The sequence below is a fragment of the Perna viridis genome, chromosome 5, assembly GCF_037379345.1.
Source record: "Perna viridis isolate PV_CMFRI_1.1 ecotype Kerala chromosome 5, ASM3737934v1, whole genome shotgun sequence".
Taxonomy (NCBI): Eukaryota; Metazoa; Mollusca; class Bivalvia; order Mytilida; family Mytilidae; genus Perna; species Perna viridis.
This window is the reverse complement of record NC_142449.1, coordinates 14,787,114-14,809,308: the sequence shown is the minus strand read 5'-3', so window position 1 is coordinate 14,809,308 and position 22,195 is coordinate 14,787,114. Positions and strand designations below refer to the sequence as shown.

Below are 22,195 nucleotides of genomic sequence, written 5' to 3'. Positions count from 1 at the left end.
TATAATATTTCCCGTTATTACGCGTAAGATGTACGCGTTAGTTTCGCGTTATTACGCATAAGTTTCGCGTTATAACGCAAAAAATCTTCAAAAAGATTTTGAAATGATAAAATTTAAGAGGAGACTGGGAACAATATATGTCATATGATGTAACCGATTTAACACCATTTGTCTTTTTGAACAAAATTCGAATCGTTCGAATTTCGCATGGTATACGCGTGAATAAAATATATAGATAATGTAATATTTTGGTTAGACACAGACATGAGGCTAGGTCAAGATACATATTCAACCAATTACTATTATTTCTAGAATATTCAGTATGTCACAGTTTTACATAAAAATGCCAAATTTTATAGTTATTGGTTCATTCAACACTTAGAAAAAGAGCTTTTGGATTTGACCGGGTAGCACGCAACATGTAGAAAACGTCGGAAAAGAGACAATGTGACATCACACCATACCTCAGTATGTATCTACTATTAAACAAAACAAAATAAATAAAAAAAGGAATAAATAATTTTTAAAAGTAGATCTGAAATTCTGAATATTTTGACAGTTAGGACGTGAACATAATTTGGTAAAATACTCTTTGTTATTATATTTTGTTTAACCGTAAGCAATAAAATAGCCAATACGTAGAGAAAATTAGATCTGTAACATATTAATCGAAATTAGGATAAAAAGACTTTAAATAAGAAGACTGATTGAACATTTTAAATAAAATTTTATTGCGGATATGTAATAAATTGTCATTATAGTTAATAGAAGTCCCGATTAAAAACGCGCGCACACACACGCAAATATATATATAGTTACCATATTTTTAAAGCATGTGACTTTTAATTGACAGTTTGATATTTAATTGTGTTTTTCGTGTCTCTTTCCTTGTTTTTATTATGTATTTTCTAAATTTTGAATTAGATTTATACTATTTTGATTCTGATTAGGAAAATTTTATCATTTTTTATTTAATTTCTTCAAATCACTATATCAAATGTGTATATGATTATAATTTCCTCTTTTATTTGACTAATATATCTAAATTTGTCTTTTAATCACCCAAATTGGTATCTGTGACATAATTGTCATTCAGTCAAACCTTTTTCTCTTTTGTTATGTATTTATGTTTTTGTATTTCTACTTTTTATTTATTTATTTCTCTTTATATTGGTTGTTGAATATGTACAATGTACAGCGCTTTGAGTAATAACAATAATAATAATAATAATAATGCTTTACATTTAATGTCACATATTTAAAATAAGCATTTACGTCAGGAAAGTTATTTTTCAGCAAAGATTAAATATTTAAAAAAAGAAAATTCTATTGAATGTATCATAATGAACATATTGTTTTGCTCACGACTTCAAATGTAAAAAATAGTTTGGATTTTGTAGGATTTCTGAAACAAGTGTTTTCCATTACTTTTATGTGCATAAATTATATATACGGGGGTATACATTCATATTGGTCATAAACTTAAGTATTATTCTATATGTTTTAAACATATAAAACATATGTTTCAAAAATTATTGCGTATGTGATATCAATAATTAAGGTATAATCATTCTGTTTTATCTATATATAATTATTCTGTTTTACCTACATTGAAATAATTGATAAGGGTTTATCAAAATGGAGTCTCGAGATTATATCTGCACAGATGGGCCTCTTGTAAAATTACAAAGAGTACATCTGAAACAATCATAATGACAGGTATATTGTAGAAACAAAAATGTTACTAAATTCTCCCTTGTGAAACGAAAAGCAGAGGACGCTTACCCTACTGGTGCACCTGGTCCATGCTCCCAGTTTTTAGTGGAGTCCGATTTGCTCATTTGCTTTTGTTACCTTGTATGTATGATTTTAGTTACTTTATGTTCTTTGTTGTGTATGTCTGTTTTCCATGTCTGGTTTTTGTGCCTGGATTACATTCTTTTTATTACAGCTACAACCTTGTTTCCTTGATAACTCTATTTACTGACCTGGTTCCATACATCTATCAATTGTAGTACTTTTGAAACTATTAATAAACCAAACATGGGAAAAAGTAATCAAGGGAACGGAAATCTGCAATTACATATTTCATCTCGTAGTGGCACATTAGAATCAATTGCAAAATACAAGATAGTATAAAATGTTACATGATCCTTCTACTTGGTATTGCCCATACTTTGAGGTCATAAGTAAATTTTAACAGTCAATGCAATGTAAAAAATAGGTTGCAGATACTATAATGGGAAATTAATGATCACACACAAAATAACTTTTGAATGCTATTCAAATTGATTTCAATATGATAAGGGTACGAGTACTACCCTAATGTCTTATATATATAAAAAGACAAAAGAGACAATTTCTATTTTCCTTTTGTTAATTTTCCATTCCTAAATGGTGATATTCCCGAAGCACATTCCCGCGGTATTTACATTTACAACTAGTCTGTTTTGCTAGTATTTGTAATAAAGTCTCGTATTTTATTAAACACAACAGTTCACTGAAAAATTTTAGCACCAAGGGCTACCGATTTCACATACTTCTATAAACGTTTACGAAACTTTTTACCGTTACAAAAATTTGATACATAGATTTAATGGCACATGCAGGTTCTTAATTAAAAATGATGTTGCTCACCCAGTTTTTTTTATGGAAATATAGTCTATAAAGCACTTTCTTTTAAACTTAATCCGATGAATTTATCAATTAGCTTTAATAGATTTATACTTAAAGGATATAATTTTCCATTTATTCAAGTCTATTCTTTGAACCTTGTTTTCACAAATGCAGATATTTGACCCCTTATTGCAACCCTACGTAAAAACAGTCATGCATTTTTTAGTATTGCATTACATTAAATCTTATCTAATTAGTACCTGACTTTACTATTCCAAATACAGTCCACTTGAACTGTAGTGGCCGATTAGTTCTAATGCTGGTAGTTTTGATGGTATTGTCATTCTTTGATATGTTCTGAGCTGGCTTACAGTAACTGTGAGCGTTCTTTAATATGTTCTGAGCTAGCTTTCAGTAACTGTGAGCGTTCTTTAATATGTTCTGAGCTAGCATTAGTAAGTGTGAGCGTTCTTTAATATGTTCTGAGCTAGCTTTCAGTAACTGTGAGCATTCTTTAATTTGATGTAACATTTTGTCTACATCTTGTATGTTATGATATTCCATGAAGGAGAATTCGATATATGAATGAATCTTATGGTGTGTTTATTTGTTGTTTCAGTCCATTTTCTGTATTTGTGAAAACAAATATTAAAGAATAGACAGTGATTTGAAAATCGTATTATTTACGAAAAAATCTATTAAGGGCAGTTGATAAATCATTTGGACTTTGTTTATAAATTAATGTGCTTTAAAATTTCAATAAAAAACCAAGGTTATTCTAATCAAAAGAATGTAATCCACGGACTAAGACCAGACATGCAAACAAACATACTTGGCACTAGTTCATTTTGTAATTCAAAACTTGCAATTGATAATCTTGTTGTACCATACAGATTTTTTAAACAAAATCTTTATTTATTATTTCAAGAAGTTTGCGTAATAAAATCTAGGCAATTGTCAAAAGGAATAGTCAGAAGGAAAGTCCGTATAACAAATGACAATATCATGGTTAAAAACTATAAAGTTGGGAATTTGGTACCGGCAGTTCAAAAATTAAAGCCAGTTTATAACAGGTTTATAGCACACTAACATTCCACTGCCATTATGGTTAATTATTTCCGGCATATTTCAACACAAATGGGAAGCATAAAATAATCGGTAAACGTCACATCCATCAAAACGATTTTAAGCCATTCATGTGTCAGAGCATCTACATTATATAGCTCCCTAAGTTCCCGTTACACAGAAAGCATTCAATAGTCAGTCACTACCTTTATGTCTTATAGCCTCAACACGTTTCCTAAGTTTTCCTTTTAAAGACATGATAATACATATCTAAACTGGGTCTTAATGTCGAACTGCTTTCGTACTATTCTACCGTTTTTGGTGGTAAATTACTAAGACCTGTATACATCATCTCCATTTGAATTGGACAGTGGATGAGAAAAAAAGCACCTGCTTGAATTTAAGAGTAATCAAGGGAACCAAGGTTATAGCGGTAATCAAAGTAATGTAAACCAGGGATAAAGACCACACATGGAAAACAGACATATACAACAAAGGACACAAAGTAAGCAAAACCATACATACTAAGCAACAAAGCAAATGAGCAAATCGGACTCCACTAAAAACTAAGAGCATGGACCAGGTGCACCGGTATGGTAAGCGTCCTCTGCTTTTCTAGAGTTGCTCATAAAAAGTCAAGTCCGGGGTAGACAAACGAGGAAAGGAGAACTATAACCCGTTGAATAAATCAGTTGTCATGGTGCAGATGGATACACCATAACGATCCATGAGTTCATGATGACGACCATAAAATTTCTGTGTGATGACTTCAATCTTGTGTCAACATAACCCGGTTCCAGAAGCCTATTTGTTAGAGTTCTACCGCGATACAAAAAGTCTGCGAAGTTTTGGCAAGCTCTGGCATAAACTTTATTCGTTATCTCCATACGCAGGAGCCGAAAGGATGTTGCCACAAATGAAAGGAAAGTTGACAATTCTGAATGAAATGCCATCACGTATGTCGTAAAGTTTGGTCATTAGTTTTCCATTACCATCGATTTCTAATTGTAGGTCAAGATATGAGGCCGACTTCGCAGTGTCTTTAGTATCCTTTATCTCAAGTTCTTTGGGGGTAGATGCGTTGTATCAAATCCCCTAAATTAGGATTGTTTAAAGATAATACGTCATCTATATAGCGGAAACTGAGATTAAAGAATCTAGCCAAACAATATTATTTCTTTCTGATCAGATCAGCTATAAAGTCAGCCTCATGAGAGTGAAAGAATAGGTCAGCAAGTAAAGTAGTACAATTTGTTCCCATTGGAATGCCGACCGTTTGTTGAAAACACGTCCACCACACTGGACAAATATGTTATTGATTAAAAATTCCAGCATTTTGTAAACATTTTCCTCTGTATATTTGGAAGATGATTTGGGATTATTTCTGACAAAGTATAGGAATCTCTGCCAAGAACTATATATTTGTATCTAGGTGTACCATCTTTTTTTGGAAAAACAATGATGTATAATGTTTTTAAGTCGGGATTTTAACTGAGTATGGGGAATAGAAGTATACACTGTTGAAAAATCATAGGTTTTAATACTATTATATTCTGATAATAGTCTTGAACTGATTGTCTCCAAAAGATCTTTCGAATTTTTCAGGACCCACATTGAATTAATACCACTACGGGAGTAACAAGTGTTGTGGTAGGACTGCAGACCCTCTTTGACAGTTGTGAGTATAGAAGTTAAAAGTTTTGAAAGAGGTTAAGTGGTACATTTTGCAGATCCAGCTATGAAACGTTCTTTGTATGGATTCTTGTGAAGTTTAGGAATCCAGTAAATAGAAGGTAAATCACAATCATCGTCCTTGGTAGAGAGACCAAAAGATGATAGCACAGATTTATGGTTTTCCACAATCTCTTCTTTGGAGAGAGTGGTAGCAGTATAGGTCTTATCACTGCTATTATTTTCTACGTCTACCTCTGATAATAAACATTGGATATAAAACGTTTTGCAGACAAAAACAATGTTGTTTTGGGCTTTGTCTGCAGGTACGACAACATATTTGTCATGTAGAGTAGACAATATTTTTGCTAAATCGGGGTCTTTGAAAACTGATGTAGGCTTGGCACTCATTGACCTACTTAAAACTTTCATTCGTTTCAAAATTAAAGACCTCACGGCCTTTAACCACTCTGACAGAGAATCAATGTCTTCTTGTTCTCGTTTTATCCATTTTCTTGCATAGTCCTCGACGGCATCCATTAGAACTTTAAATTTATAATTCCAATTTATGGAGCGCGGTTCACGGTACTTGGGACCTTTAGAGAGGATATTGCGCAGAGATTCTTTTTCGATAATGGTTAAATCCCCCGTAACGACGTGACCAGTAGGACCATATTTGAATGGAGAGGTTTTGCAAGAACAATCAGGTGGTTTTGCCTTGAAGTCCTCAACCTCGAGGTTCTGCAATAGCCTTTTATAATAGAAAATTTTGGATGCGATGGGTGAAATATAGGAATATGAAATAATTGGTATGGATTTGTCTTTGAAATATGGGGGAATTTTGTTGGTAACGTTTTTGTGATGGAGGATGTTAGCCAAATTAATTGCATCTATACCTTTGTTGACAAACGGTAGTGGAGGAAATGATCGTTTTTCGTCATCTTGACTTTTCACACAAACTGGTTTAAAGAGTCTGTGGAAACCAATATCCAAAATGATGGCAACAAGTCTGTATAATGATGAGGTGGGGTCAGAAACAGGAGTGTCAAGACTTGTTTTGTAAAGGGAGTGTAGTAGAGTGAGAGGTATAGAATAAAGTTTGGTTCTAATGTGATGAAGTCCAAGAGTTTTTTGTATGAAAGGAAGGAGACCATCTGTGGAGACATCGTGTAACTAAGGTGACGTATAGTGGCGATGGCCATGACTCCTTTTCCGTCTTAATTTTTGTCAAATAAATTCATCACATTTATGCTATTGTTATATTGGCTTGAAAGGTTTCCTATACTTTTGATGTTGTCATTGCATCCGTAAGGTATTGCAGTACCTAGTCTGCGTATTCACTACTTCTCTCTTTAAGAATAAACAGTGAAAAAAGACAAACATGACAAAAACAAAAAAACAAAACAAAACAAAAAACAAAAACAAAAAAACACGAAATAACCAAAATATCACGTACAAAGAGAGAACGCGTCAACTTTTTATCTACGGACAGCACAGTTTTGCCAATGACTCTTGTGTGCTAACGTCTTGTTCGTATATCCAGAAAGTCGGCAAGATGTCCAAGAAATGCGTTGTGAGACGAAAACTTAATACACTAGAGCAGTATAAATTGTACTTTATGGGGAATGAGGCTGGCAATAAATATATAAATAAAAGAAATAAAATAGATCAATAGATAAATGTTAATGTCCTTAGGAAGATGACATGAAGGTCGACACCAATTTGAGTATAATCAAGCAACTTCATATCATTTAGGGAATCTGAATGAGTGAAGTTTGAGCCATGTTTGAGCTATGTTTACTTTTACATTTAGAAGAGACATGAGTCAAAATCATTAGAATTTTTCTTTAAGCTGCAAATATGATGTTTTTTATGTAGAGAAGAAGAATCCAAGATTTTTATGGCAACACAGTGAATCTATGTTCATGTTTAACATTTTAATTACATTCTTCTCCACATATTTTCCCTTTCAACCGAAATATATCCGAGTATGTTTGTTAAAGTAATTTATGACTTTTTGTCGAAAAATGCAAAGGTAAAGTAAATGAAAATTTTGTGGCAAAATGTAGATTCTCCTTCAGTGAAACAGATTCTCCCCAATGCACTCGAGAGCATTGGTGCAGAATCTTTTTCTCCCATAAAATCTGCAGAAAACTCGGGAATGTAAAATGGTGGTTCTTCCTTAACATCGAGCAGAGGTTCTCCCAAAGTTCAATTGATAAAACTATTGCATAAATAGACAATATTATCATTTTTTCTATGTACTGCGTGGTCAAAGACATATTTTACAAGAAAAAAATCATGTTCGTGTATTTCACTTTGTCAAATAAAAAACAGTTAAAAATGTATTAATTTCTTTAAATCTTAAATTACCCATTAAGGTATGAGCACGAATATCTATGGTTAGAAAGTAAAGAAATGCATTATAATTTATAAAAGTGCTAACTTCCAAGAACGTTTCAATCTATAATATATTAAAATAATTGATATTCATATGTGTATATATATGCATCATCAATTTTAAGAAGTTGAAATCTTTAAAAAATGTCGCTAAACGAACCCTTGAACGACATGACACTACTGTACATGTGACTTATTTTTAGCAAAAAATGTGAAATTCTGTATTCTATTATTATGTTTCTATATTTAAATTGGATTAAACTGACATATGTATGTCAAAACTTAATCGGTAGTAAATATCTAAAATTGGTATAATATACAAAATGACATCTATAATGAACTAGCAACTACAGTACGATCTAGGTTTAATGTATTTTGGAGTAGAACAAGGAAGTAGAAATCAAAAGACGTAAATTACAGAGAAATGGAAAAAGATGTGTATTATATGGAACCATACATTGTTTTGTAAAGACATATTGCTTGTGTATAGCTTTTGAAAATCGTCAACAAGCCCCTAAAATAATTCCACAGACAAAATTTTAAGATTTGTTCACGCTTTTCTTAAATAGACCACAAACTTTTTGGGATTGTCCTCATAACGTTAAAAATTTCAAAAATTGTTTAGGAAAATATATACTCTGGTTTTTATGTTTTGATATAATTATGGAAACTGTTGAATAAACTATACGAGCCATAAAAAAGTAAAAAGGTTTTTGTTATTGAGTGTAAATTTTCATGGAAAGAAGGTTGTGACAAGAAATTATATTACTCATTACCACTGTTAAAGCTCAACATGTATAAATCCAGATAAAACGAGGTATTTATTTAAGAAATTGTCCTTGTAAAATTTAGGCAGATCCTATGATATGGAAGGCACAGTGTAAATTTTATCCCACTGATTGCTTTGTTCCAATGTTATGTATATATCATCTATAAGTCAAATGGTATAAAAGTTAGTTTTAAATCAACAATGGATGGCTCAGAAAATGATTTTAAGCAACAAAATTTTACTCAAATTAAGAGTTACCGCTCTTTTTCAATGAATTTCAATGCTTTCTATGTAATTTATTTCTTTTTAATCGCTGGAAATCATGAAATGACTGAAGATTTTTTGAAAACAAATGTTGTGATGTGCCACCCACTGCTTGTTTTTTTTGTTTTTTTTTTTCATGGACAGCCTCTTAATAATTCCCTTTAAATCTAATCCTTGTTGGTACGATGGTAATGAACAGCATCGAAATGCAGAATCACTATGAAGTGCAATACAAGGTACAAATGCAGATACGCTACCTAAGAATGGCAACAAACCGTGGGTTTGATAAGAGCTGTTGGGAACACAGAAAACTGTATCGTACAGCAAAGAGGAAACATGCTTATCTTCTACGATAAGCAAAAAACTGAACATGATTATAGAAAAAAGATGGATAATTTGAGAAACTCTGAAAATATTGGAATATTTTGAATTCCAGAGGTGATAGATGAAAACATAAACCAAATATCCCTATCGATATTTTTTACTAATTTTTATTAGAATCTTAACTCTACTACTGTAGATGACAGAATATCCCCATTGCCAGATGGCAACAATTTTGATATTCCAAATGAAAGTCTAAATGCTGCTATTACTGAAACAGAAATGTAATGTATTTGAAATGTAATAGGGTACTGAAGAATGGTAAAACTAGTGGTGATGAAATGGTAATAAATGAATACACCACAAGTAATGTATGTATGCCTCTATATGTTAAGCTTTTTTATATTGTTCTCAATACTGGGATTATAACATATCACTGGGTAGTTGGAACTATTACTCCTTTCTACAAGAACAAGGATGACAATAAATATCCCAATAATAATAGACACATCACTATACTCAGTAGCATGGGAAAGTCGTTTACCCGTATTCTTAATCATAGACTCAACATGGTTCTGGAGAATTTTATGATGGTAAACGAAAATTAGACACTATATAATGATATTGAATTAGATATGGATATGTTTTTAAAAAATCTATTTGTTATTTTATATGCAGACGATACAGTTCTCATGTCTGAATCTGAAAAGGATAAACAAAAACAGTTGGATTCATTACCGGAACATTGTAAAAAATGGAAATAGAAAGTCAATGTTGGAAAAAGTAAAGTTGTTATTTTCTGAAGAGGAAACTGTCAAAACGTAAATTTTAATATGATGAGTTACAGTAAGGGCTCAATCGGTACAAGCAGAGGCCACTGAAGCCATTCGAAAAGGAAGGCGGCATCTTTTTTCTATCGGTTGTTTGAGACTAATCAAGGGAACCAATGTTATAGCGTTAATCAAAGTAATGTAAACCAGGGACAAAGACCAGACATGGAAAACAGACATACACAACAAAGAACATATAGTAACTAAAATCATGCATACAAAGTAACAAAAGCAAATGAACAACTCGGACTCCACTAAAAACTGGGAGCATGGACCAGGTGCACCGTTATAATAAGCGTCCTCTGCTTTTCTAGAAACACCCGCCGAGTTGCTCTTAAAAAGTCGAGTCCGGGGTAGACAAACGAGAAAAGGAAAACTATGACCCGTTGATAGATTTATTTGATAGAGTTGTAAAACCTATCCTCCTATATGAATGTGGAGTGTTCGGAATTGGTGATGACACTGTCATTGAACGAGTACATTTAAATTTTTGTAAATTGATATTGAATATGAAAAAAGTGTACACAACATTTTATGGTGTATGGTGAGCTTGGCATATATTCGCTTGATATATCTATAGAACCAGGAATGGTTATTTTTGGGGAAAATTTATCACTGAAAAGCCAAAAAAACTTCCTGTACTTTTATTGTTTTTCAGTGTACTCAAACACAATATTAATATTCCTTGGGTAAAAACTGTCAAAAAGATTTTCGATAATTTAGGTTGTTATAAAAATATGGGTTTCATACACCATTTACCTTGAAAAAGATGATAATAGGGAGGACCGAAAGTGTGCCATGTGAAACTCTGGGGATATTGGGGATTGATTTCATTATGTCATGACTGCTTATGTATTTTCAGGAATATAGAAAACAATATTTTAACCTTATTATACAAATAAACTTAATATTTTAAAATTCAAAGAACTGATGAATAGTGAGTAAACTTCAGAACTGAAATGCCATTGCACTTTCTCGAAAAATGTATGTTGTTTAATAAACTCTCCCTATTAACTATTGTAAATTGATATTTAGGGGGATACATAGGGAATATATATTTCTATGCATTTCTATGATACTTTAGTTTGTTATATACAATGTAAAATATAATGGTTTTTTGTTTTGCTATTTATTTCAATTGCTCTTGGTATTTAATGTTTCTCTGCACCGTGCATTTATTGTTACGAGGATAACGATATATATATATATATATATATATATATATATATATATATATATATATATATATATATATATATATATATATATATATATATATATATATATATATATATATATATATATATATGGAGCAGTGTAGCGAATAGAGTCGTCATATTCCGAGACATTGTATAATATTGATTTGTTGTGACATGCATCATTAATTTGATCTTCTATCCTACATAATAACACCTACATAACTGTCCCGTACAACCATACATCGTGTACGAAGTTACAGCCCTAGATTAATCCTACGCGGAGTAATGACACAGCCAGCGAAAACGTAGTTGGCCGAGTGGTCTTGTGCGTTGGACTTTGTGCATGCGGTATTGCCATAGATGTCACAGCGGTACGAGTTCGAGTCCCGCAGAGGGAACGACCAAAAATTTGTATCGTAAATTTGACAGTCCTAACATTGATGGGAATTTTTCAGACCTTTCTATAAGTTTACATTATATTCCATGTATCAATTTGATCCGATGGAGCAGTGTAGCGAATATAGTCGTCACATTCTGAGACGTTATATATCTATAGATGCTCACGTTCTTCTGAAGGACAATTTATGGTACTTTAAATTCAGTGGGTGTTTTAGTTTTGAATTGTAACATATAGCCAAAGTTTAGATACTTTAAAATACTTTAAACAATATTCTGTTAAAACAAGATTTTCCTTAAAACTAAAATGTTAAGAGATGTACATGTTTGTATTGCAGCAAACAGACAACTATTGCCCGAAAAGATATCATTGTATGATAAAATAAATAAAAAAAGAAAATTGACAAATATGATGTTCAACTGCATTTATCAATGTGATCTTATCTATATTAAAATTATGACTTAACCCGAAATTGTAGCATTTATTTCTGTTCAAGCTGTTATTATCTTTCAAATTGTCACATTATTTTTTTTCTTTGTTGTAGTATATAACGTTCCTTACTTTTCTTAGTATTCCGAAGTCCAAGTTGAAAGGATCTTATTCCTCTGCTGAAAAGTGGTTAGTTAGTTTTTTTAAGGTTTTCTAAAAATAACAATATTAGATACATGTTCGAGGGAATATTCCTATGTATCAATTATTTTCGTTTTCATTTTCATCTATCCGGACTTGACTTTTATGAACAGCTTAGCAGGTGTTTCTAGAAAAGCAGAGGACGTTTACTTTACCGGCGCACCCGGTTACAGTTTTAGTTGAGGCCGAGTTGCTAATTTACTTTCGTTTATTTTTAGGTATTAATATGGCTATGTCATGTTCTTTTTTCTTTTTTTTTTTGCGCATTCTGTTGATTTCTGCCAGAATCTTGGTTTCCTTGATTACTCTTTAAAATAAAACTATACTGGACAGATTAAAGAGCGAAAACAATAATCATTTTATAACAGTGTTTTCAAACAAAATAATAAAAATCTAATTCACTTCCGATTTTTTTTATTATTGATTACACTGGTTACTATTTTCTTCAATGCCTTCTTTGTACGGTTTCTGTCCTCTATAATTACCCCTGAAAAGGAAAAAGACATGAATAAACAAGCACGAATCCAATATCTATACATCTACATGAATCCATATATTTATCTATCTATGTATATATCTATATATCTGCGTCAAAGATGTGATTTATAAATGCTCGTCAAATGCTTCCACCCCCCAAAAAATATGCTTATCCATTTAAGATCTTAGACATATTCATTCTGTAACTTACCCTGGTCCATAATTACAGACAATGAAATTTGCATTTGTCATATCTTCCCCATAATTATTCTCTAACGTCGGACAGAAAGCAATACCACACCCAATGTCAGTACTACCAGCCCATATACCCTGCAAGTTTACGAGAAAGAAAATTATACAAATAAGTTTTTTATTAATTAAATCTGACATATTAAAGTTCACATACTTTGGAAATTAACATATAATTGTAGATTCTCTATTTTGGTATGCCAAAGCAATGTGATCTTCTAAATATCTACACAGTAAGTGGCGAAAATATGAAAGTGCTTACTACGATGACAATTAGTTTGCTGCACATTGATCGTGTGAAGGTATTAGCCTTTAAGGAGGTAGACCTAGGGTAAGGGAGACAACTCTTACAAATCATTGGAACCTTTGTATTCACTGGTTTACATCACGCGTAAGCATCAAAGTAACTTGGAATGATTTCATTCTGTTTCAAAGGAAAGCTTGAAAGGCTTTGGTGAAATCGACTATGATACATGCATATCACTGATTACAGGAGTTATGTTCCTTACCCTAGGTCTACCTCTTAATTAGAGACATTTTTGTAGACACTGTGAAGTCAGACTCATATCTTGACCTACACTTAGAAATCGATGGTAAAGGAAAACTATTGACCAAACTTTACAACAAACGTGATGACTTTCCATTCAGAATTGTCAACTTTCCTTTCATCTGTGGCAACATCCCTTCGGCTCCTACGTATGGAGTGTTCATATCACAACTCATACGTTATGCCAGAGCTTGCCGAAACTACGCAGACTTTTTGTATCGCGCTAGAACTCTAACAAATAGGCTTCTGGAACAGGGTTATGTTGCTACAAGATTGAAGTCATCTCTACAGAAGTTTTATGGCCGTTATCATGAACTCGTGGATCGTTATAGTGTATCCGTCAGCACCATGAAAACTGATTTATTCAACGGGTCATAGTTTTCCTTCCCCCGTTTGTCTACCCCGGACTTGACTTTTTATGAGCAACTCGGCGGGAGTTTCTAGAAAAGCAGAGGACGCTTACCCTACTGGTGCACCTGATCCATGCTCCTAGTTTTTAGTGGAGTCCGAGTTGCTCATTTACTTTTGTTACTTTGTATGTATGATTTAAGTTACTTTATGTTCTTTGTTGTGTATGTCTGTTTTCCATGTCTGGTCTTTGTCCCAGGATTACATTCTTTTGATTACCGCTATAACCTTGGTTCCCTTGATTACTCTTGTACAAAATATTTATATTTTGATAGCATACCTTGACATTACAAAGTAAATAATACCTATTAAATTATACGTTATTGGTCCCTCATATCATTTTCAACAAGCTTTAAACATATTAATGTTTTGTCATAAAATATCATATTTCAACTTATATTATCTGATAAGGAAATTAATTGCTTCTTTTGTCTTACGTTGTGTAGTGTGTGTTAAAGATGAAAGCGAGAACTTTCTATTAAAAAAGAAGAATCTTTAGCTTATTATAACTTCTTATATGTTTTCATTTTAAACTAATGAATTAAAAGTAATGTAGTGTAAGTTTTTGGAATAATCCGGCAAAATGGAAAAACCCACTGATCTGACAATATGTTCAAGGGTGCATTCTCCATTAGAAAAATCGTTATATAACCTTTGCATCACTGCTCTGAAATTAGACAATAGTATATTGGAAAAATCAGGTTCTTGAGATTTATCTGTCCTTGAAACGTTCGTTTTCAGTACATTTTAATGAAATTACAACTCAGTTTACCCAAGTAAGAGTGAAAAAACTTCCAAATTTGTCGTTTTTTTTAATACCATGTTTTAAAACGGCCTGGTTCTCACAGAGACTGACACTTAAAAATAAAGTACCGCATACCTGTGTATAGTGACCACACATTTTGTTCTTATCGATGCACTCGTTTGACTCGAAGTCATAGTTGTTCTTTTCCTCAATAAAAGTCGAATCCATGGCCGGCTTTAAAGGGTCTCTGTATCCTGTAAGAATTTTATGACAATTACTTTACGTCATACTTTGCAATTAAAAGAAATAACATCTTGAAACCTACAAAACAAATTAGATCGATAACGGCGAATCAAGATAAATACGTGGAAATCAAGAAATTTTTGAAATTAGGAGAACAATTCATTTTCACGACACAATAAAATCGACCACACGGACATTTTAAACTATTCGATATTTATAAGGCGTTAGGAACAGATATTGTGACTCTCCCGTTTTAGACAAAAACTGCTGGATTATTAAGCTTGTGTCCTGTTATATACACATGCACATCACTGAAACCTAATTGTAATTGACTAGGCGGGTGTCTTTAGAAAAAAACAGAGAACGTTGACCCTCCTGATGCACTCGGTGTCACATTTATCATTCATTACTCTTATGTTCATGGTCTCATGGTTTATGTATAACCATATTCATTGCATTGTATAAGATAACCCTGTGTATATCTTATATTAAAAAATTGAAGATTCATGTCCATTTTTTTTTATTTATTTTCTTTAGCGAGGTTTTATGCTAACTTGAAACCCATTTTGTTCATTAAAATTATTACTTAGTTATGTTAAGGAAAACTCTACCATTGCCGGTCGCAAGTCTGGATGAGAAATGAGGTGGGTTGGGCGTGGGGTCACCTACCCTGTAAAAAAGAGGCAGCTACAGAAACACCGACAAGAAATTTACAAGTAAACTCAGCCCTTGGAAGTAAAAGACCTTCCTGTAGAAGACCTATGACGCCTAAAAAGCCGATTATTCTTACTACAACCAGAGCAACAAACTTGGGAACATGGAATGTAAGAACCATGAATGAAGTGTGGAAGTGTTCCCAAGTAGCAGCAAAGATATATGCTAACAACCTAACCCTGCTTGGAATATGTGAAACAATCTGGACAGAAACGTTTAAATACAGGGGAGATGTTACTTTACTCTGGTCATGAAGAGGAGAACAGCCCACATACACAAGGTGTGGCCTTTTTGTTGACAAAAGAAGCACAGAGGGCTCTAATAGGATGGGAACCGCATGGACTACGGATAATAAAGGCAGTTTTCAAAACGAAAGAGAAAATGATCAATATGAACATCATACAGTGCTATGCCACAACAAATGACAGTGAAGAAGAACATAAGATACAGGATACAGTTTAATGGAAAACTTTAAACACTGATGGACAACATTAAAGAAAAATATATCAACATCTTGATGGATGATCTCAACGCCAAGATTGGCGACGATAACACCGGATATGAAGAGATGATAGGAAAACATGGACTAGGAAACATGAATGAAAATGGCAAGAAGTCTTTTTGTGCATTGAACAAACTTGTAATTGGAGGCACAATATTCCAGCACAAGCGTATCCACAAAGCAACTTAGGTATCACCAGACCACATAACAGAAAATCAGGTCGATCATGAATATATGCATCAACAGGAAATTCAGAAGGTCTATGCTAGATGTTAGAGTAAAAAGAGGGGCAGACGTAGGCTTATACCACCACTTACTAGTAACTAAACTACACTAAACTACAACTAAAGATGAAACAACACAAGACAGAAACCACCACAAAAAAGGTCACCTTTTAATACCACTAGTTTGAGAGATCCTAAGGTACTAGACAGTTTTAGTATAGAAGTGAAGAACAAGTATCAGGTTCTGTCAGAGCAGTTAGACAATTATCGGACGAAAGATAACAAATGGCAGATAGCAAAGGAAGCATTAGTAGCAACATGCCAAGAAGTCCTTGGGCCTAGAAAATACCACCATAAGACCATAAGGACTGAATATCAACAGAATCAATAGAAAAGATCAAAGACAGAAAGAAGAAAAAGGCAGATGTTAGCAATAGCAGAACAAGAACTGAAAAGGCAAATGCCCGAGTAGAAAACAGCGAGGCAAACAAATCGACCAAGAAATCTATAAGAGATGATAGAAGGAAGTACATCAACAATCTTGCGGAGGAGGCTGAAACAGCAAGTAGAAATGTAAACATGAAATAACTATATGACACCACAAAGAACATGTCTCAGCGAAACACTAAACCAGAACAACCAGTAAAGGACAAATCAGGAAACCAAATAATTGGCGAAGAAAATCACCGTCACAGGTGGATGAACATTTTGAAGAGCTACTAAACCAACCATCACCAGAAAATCAGCCAGACACATAACCGGCAGTTGAAGACCTTGAAATAAACTGCAATCCACCAAGCCACGAAGAATCAGACGAGCCATCAAGCAGTTGAAAAATAACAAAGCTCCAGGTCCCGATGCCATACATGCAGAGGCATTAAAGGCTGATATAGAAACAACTGTAGATATGTTCCACCTTCTCTTTGAACAGATCTGGAAAGAGGAAGATACACCTGATGACGGGAAAGAAAGTTACCTCATCAAGCTACCCAAGAAAAGAGACCTTAGCGACTGTAACAACTACAGGGGAATCATGCTACTATCAGTTCCCGGAAAGGTTTTCAACAGAGTTCTACTTAACAGGATGAGGGATGAAGTCGACGCAAAGCTAAGAGGTGAACAAGCTGGATTCCAAAAAAAATAGATCATGTACGGACCAGATCGCAACACTGCATATCATCTTAGAGAAGTCAAATGAGTGAAACTTTCCTCTCTATATCTACTTTATAGATTATGCCAAAGCCTTTGACAGTGTAAATAGGGATACCATATGGAAGATGCTAAGATATTACGGTGTTCCAGTGAAGATCGTGGACATTATTAGAAAATCTTATGACGACTTGAACTGTAGAGTCATCCACAACGGACAACTAACAGAAGCCTTTGAAGTCAAAACCGAAGTGAGACAAGGATGTTTACTATCACCTCCCTTTTTTATACTTACCATCGACTGGATCATGCAAACAGCCACTGATCAAACACAAACTGGTATCCAGTGGACGCTCTTGAAGAAATTAGATGATCTCGACTTTGCCGTCGACTTGGCATTACTTTCCCACTCACAAATTCAGATTCAGACCAAAACCAACAAAGTAGTATGCATTTCATCAAAGGTTGGATTTAACATCAACAGAAAGAAAACCAAGCTCCTCCGAACAAACATAACAAATGAAGACGCCATCAGAATAAACAGAGAGCCAATAGAAGATGTAAAGTCCTTTACCTACCTTGGGAGCATAGTCGATGAGAATGGTGGTACAGATGCGGATGTAAAAGCAAGAATAGGCAAAGCAAGGGCAGTCCTTATCCAAATGCGAAACATCTGGAACACAAAAGAAATAGAGTAAAGGACAAAGATTAAGCTCTTCAACAACAATGTCAAGGCGGTTTTGTTGTATGGGGCAGAAACATGGCGAATAAAAATTAGAGCAATTGGCGAAGATACAGACATTTATTAACACCTGTCTAAGACGTATCCTCCATATACACTGGCCAGAAACTAATAGCAACTCAGACCTGTGGGAGACGATATATCAGCTACCTGCAGACCAAGAACTTATGCAAAGACGCTGGAGATGGATAGGTCACACACTGCGGAAACCACCAATCAGTATGACAAGACCAGCCCTGACCTTGAATCCCCAAGGAAAACGAAAAAGGGGTAGACCCAGAAACACCCGGAAAAGGGACTTAGAGGCAGATATGAAAGAGATGGGGAAGAACTGGACAGAAATAGAAAGAGCAGCCCAGGACAGAGATGACTGGAGGAGACTTGTTGGTGGCCTATGCCTCCGTAGGGGTAACAGGCGAAAGTAAAGTAAGTAAGCATGTTAAGGAAACTCTATATGAATCTAAAATAAAACATTATTTAAGTGTATTTACTTTGAATAACAGAATATTCTAAATATATTAAAATTTACAGGGCAGTAAAAAAACGTAGAAACAGGACGACACCAGATGCGTTAGAACACCAGGTAGACATAAATAAAGTAAAAATTGTACAAACTATATTAACATGGATTGAGTAAAATATGTGCCCTTTAGTCTATTTTAGTCTTTAAGTCTTAAACATCTCTAGACCTCTTTAACTACAAAATGTATTTTAGTTTATACCCGAGTTTGCATAAATGTTTTCTCCAACGTAATTAAAGCTCTCCGTAACGCTGTTTGGGTTATGTCCAAATTTACATTTTTCAGCATACTCTTGGGCCATTTTCTCTAATTCATTGTTCCATTTCTGCAAAGAAACGGGATTAGATTTAAGTGAAATCAAAATACCATACATGTCATGTTTTTTATTCGAATCACTTTAGTTTTTACAAGTACAAACATGGTCAGATAGATATTATAAATTTCAGTGTGCTGAAAACATGTTTTACGGAGTAACTTATTATCAGCAGTATTATATTCAATACTTAGGAAATTAAATATAAAACAAAGTATATACTAAGAATGTACTCAAAACCTAAATGTCGACATAGTAAGCTAAATAAAGAAACCGATTAGTTCTACAAAGGAATGTTTATTTTATCACTACCTGTCAAAAGCACCTGCATAACGTCTATCAACGAAAGGCGATTACAGTAAACGAAATAAAAAAAGATATTGATCTATGATATTATGTAAACTTTGTTCTTCATCTAAATCTTAGACCTCTGATATATATAATCTCAACCTACCAAGTTAGGCATATTGCTGGCTGGAGGCTGGACACATTTACGAGCGTCGTTATGGCGTTGCAAAATCCTGTCTTTGTCCTCTAGACTAAATCTAACTGTTGATCTACTAACTCTATGTAACAAACTCCCATTGATAGATACCAGACTCAAAAAGGCAACACTCAGATTGAAGACTAAACGTACAGTTTCCATTTTCTATCTACAAACAATACTTGTGATACTTGACGTACCAAATTAGCAGTTGTTAAGTGATGATATGTGAAGAAGCATTGTAAGAATACACCAATATGAAAACTTTCAAATGTGGACATGCTTCATTGGGACGATTGGGGAAAGTCTTGGGGAACCAACATAGTACGTCATCGCCCACTTATATTGGCAGTATGAATATTTTTGTAGATATCACTTATTTAACTCTAGCACTGGTATCAGTTACCTTAAAATCAAGTTTCCTGTGAATAATGATTTACGACTATTCCTTGCATCATTAATTCAATAAATCAGTTTTAAATCTTACTTGTCATATTTTTTACCGTAAATTATCCTGTGCCCAGTACAGATTTACTTTAAAGAGTAATCAAGGTAACCAAGGTTCTGGCGGAAAAGAATGCGATTTAGGGATAAAGACTTAACAGGTAAAACAAACAAACACAAAAAAGAACATAAAATAGCCAAATTAATACGTAAAAATAAAAAAAAGTAAATTAGAATTCGGACTCTACTAAAACTGTAAACATGGACCAGGTGCGCCGGTAAAGTAAACCTCTGATTTTCTAGAAACACCTGCTGAGCTGCTCATAAAAGTCAAGTCCGGATAGATGAAAGATGAAAGGAAAATGAAAACGAAAATAATTGATACATAGGAATATTTCTTCGAACATGTATCTAATATTGTTATTTTTAGAAAACACTAAAAAAGCTAAGTTACCACTTTTCAGCAGAGGAATATAATCAGATCCTTTCAACTTGGACTTCGCAATAGTAAGTAAAGTAAGAAGTGTTATATACTACAACAAAGAAAAAAATTAATGTGACAATTTAAAAGATAATAACAGCTTGAACAGAAATAAATGCAACAATTTCGGGTTAAATTATAATTTATAGATAAGATAAGATCACATTAAATAGTTCAAAATAATAAATGCAGTTGAACATCGTATTTGTCAATTTTCTTCTTTTTTTATTTTTTTTTATCATACAATGATATCTTTTCGGGCTATAATTGTCTGTTTGATGCAATACAAACATGTTCATCGTTTAACATTTTAGTTTTAATGAAAGTCTTATTTTAACAGCATATTGTTTAAAGTATTTTAAAGTATGTAAACTTTGGCTTTATGCTAGAATTCAAAACTAAAACACCCACTGAATTTAAAGTACCACAAATTACCCTTCAGAAGAACGTGAGCATCTATATATATATATAAGTCTAAAGAATTGTACAACGATACCGATAAAGATGTTAAAACACTATAATAAAGTATATAATGGGCAAAAATTTCAGTCAACAAATAACCTTCTTCAGTGCCTTAAATAAACTGAGTGTGTATGAAAGTAAATGGTCTGTGAACACAACTCACTACCTAATCAGGTGAATACCTCTGACGTATAATTTTTTTTTTTTACCGACAGTAACAAAGATCTTGAACATTGTGCTATAGACACACGTTGTGTGTTGATCTTGAATACTGAACTATAAAAATAAGAAATATGTACAAATACTGTTATAAGAAACTATACAAAATAGGAAGAATGTTTTTTGTTAATTCCGTGTGGGTGTAAAACACGGAGTTCTTTTATCCAAAATCCCTCCCGCTTCACTCTCTGTAGATCGCTCCAGATCGTGTTTTGTTCCACGATGAAGATTTTCATTTTGTTGAAATAATCGAGGCAGTGGTTAGGTAATCTAAAGTGTTGACTCACTGGGAGTAAAGGCTTTTTTGTTAGGTCGCTCCTGTGTCCGTTCAAGCGCTTGTGAAAAGGCTGTTTAGATTCACCAGGTAGTGAGTTGTGTTCGCAGACCATTTACCTTCATACACACTCAGTTTATTTAAGGCACTAAAGAAGGTCATTTGTTGACTGAAAATTTTGCCCATTATATACTTTATTATAGTGTTTCAACATCTTTATCGGTATCGTTGTACAATCCTTTAGACTTCTATAATTATTTTTGTTTGTGCTGCATCGTCATGACTAGGCTATAAAAATATATAAAAATATAGCTTCCGCTGGCCGGGTCATTCCTCCTCGTAGGATTATTCTAGGGCTAGAATATATATATATACGGAGCAGTGTAGCGAATAGAGTCGTCGTAACAATAAATGCATGGTGCAGAGAAACATTAAATACCAAGAGAAATTGAAATAAATAACCAGAAAAACATAATATTTTACATTGTATATAACAAACTAAAGTATCATATTAATGCATAGAAATATATATCCACTATGTATGCCCCTAAATATCAATTTACAATAGTTAATAGGGAGAGTTTATCTAACAACATACATTTTTCGAGAAAGTACGATAGCGTTTCAGTTCTGAAGTTTACTCACTATTCATCAGTTCTTTGAATTTTAAAATATTAGGTTTATTTGTATAATACGGTTAAAGTATTGTTTTCTATATTCTGAAAATACACAAGCAGTCTTGATATAATAAAATTCATCCCCAATATCCTTAGAGTTTCACATAGCACACATTCTGTCCTCCCTATTAATATTTTGCCATCTTCCAATGGTGAAT

General features: G+C 33.3%; 1 protein-coding gene across 1 annotated transcript; it reads right to left on the bottom strand.

Annotated features, from left to right (window-relative positions):
* Window positions 1-12,402: 12,402 nt before the first annotated feature.
* LOC148616183 (peptidase inhibitor 16-like) lies at window positions 12,403-20,554 on the bottom strand. Its single transcript, XM_088581578.1, has 6 exons — window positions 20,379-20,554; window positions 19,451-19,649; window positions 18,885-19,008; window positions 14,724-14,842; window positions 12,851-12,969; window positions 12,403-12,649 (listed from the first exon to the last, which is right to left on the bottom strand). The coding sequence occupies exons 2-6, from the start codon at window positions 19,640-19,642 to the stop codon at window positions 12,580-12,582; spliced, it is 624 nt and encodes a 207-aa protein (XP_088437704.1). The 5' UTR covers window positions 19,643-19,649; window positions 20,379-20,554; the 3' UTR covers window positions 12,403-12,579.
* Between the last annotated feature and the right edge of the window lie 1,641 nt (window positions 20,555-22,195).

Excerpts from the sequence above, each read along its gene's own strand:
- LOC148616183 (XM_088581578.1), bottom strand. The coding sequence starts at position 19,642 with ATGGAAACTGTACGTTTAGTCTTCAATCTGAGTGTTGCCTTTTTGAGT. Across the intron at positions 19,009-19,450 it reads CCAGCAATATGCCTAACTTG|AAATGGAACAATGAATTAGA; the intron begins GTAGGTTGAGAT and ends GTTTCTTTGCAG. Across the intron at positions 12,970-14,723 it reads TGTGTGGTCACTATACACAG|GGTATATGGGCTGGTAGTAC; the intron begins GTATGCGGTACT and ends GTAAACTTGCAG.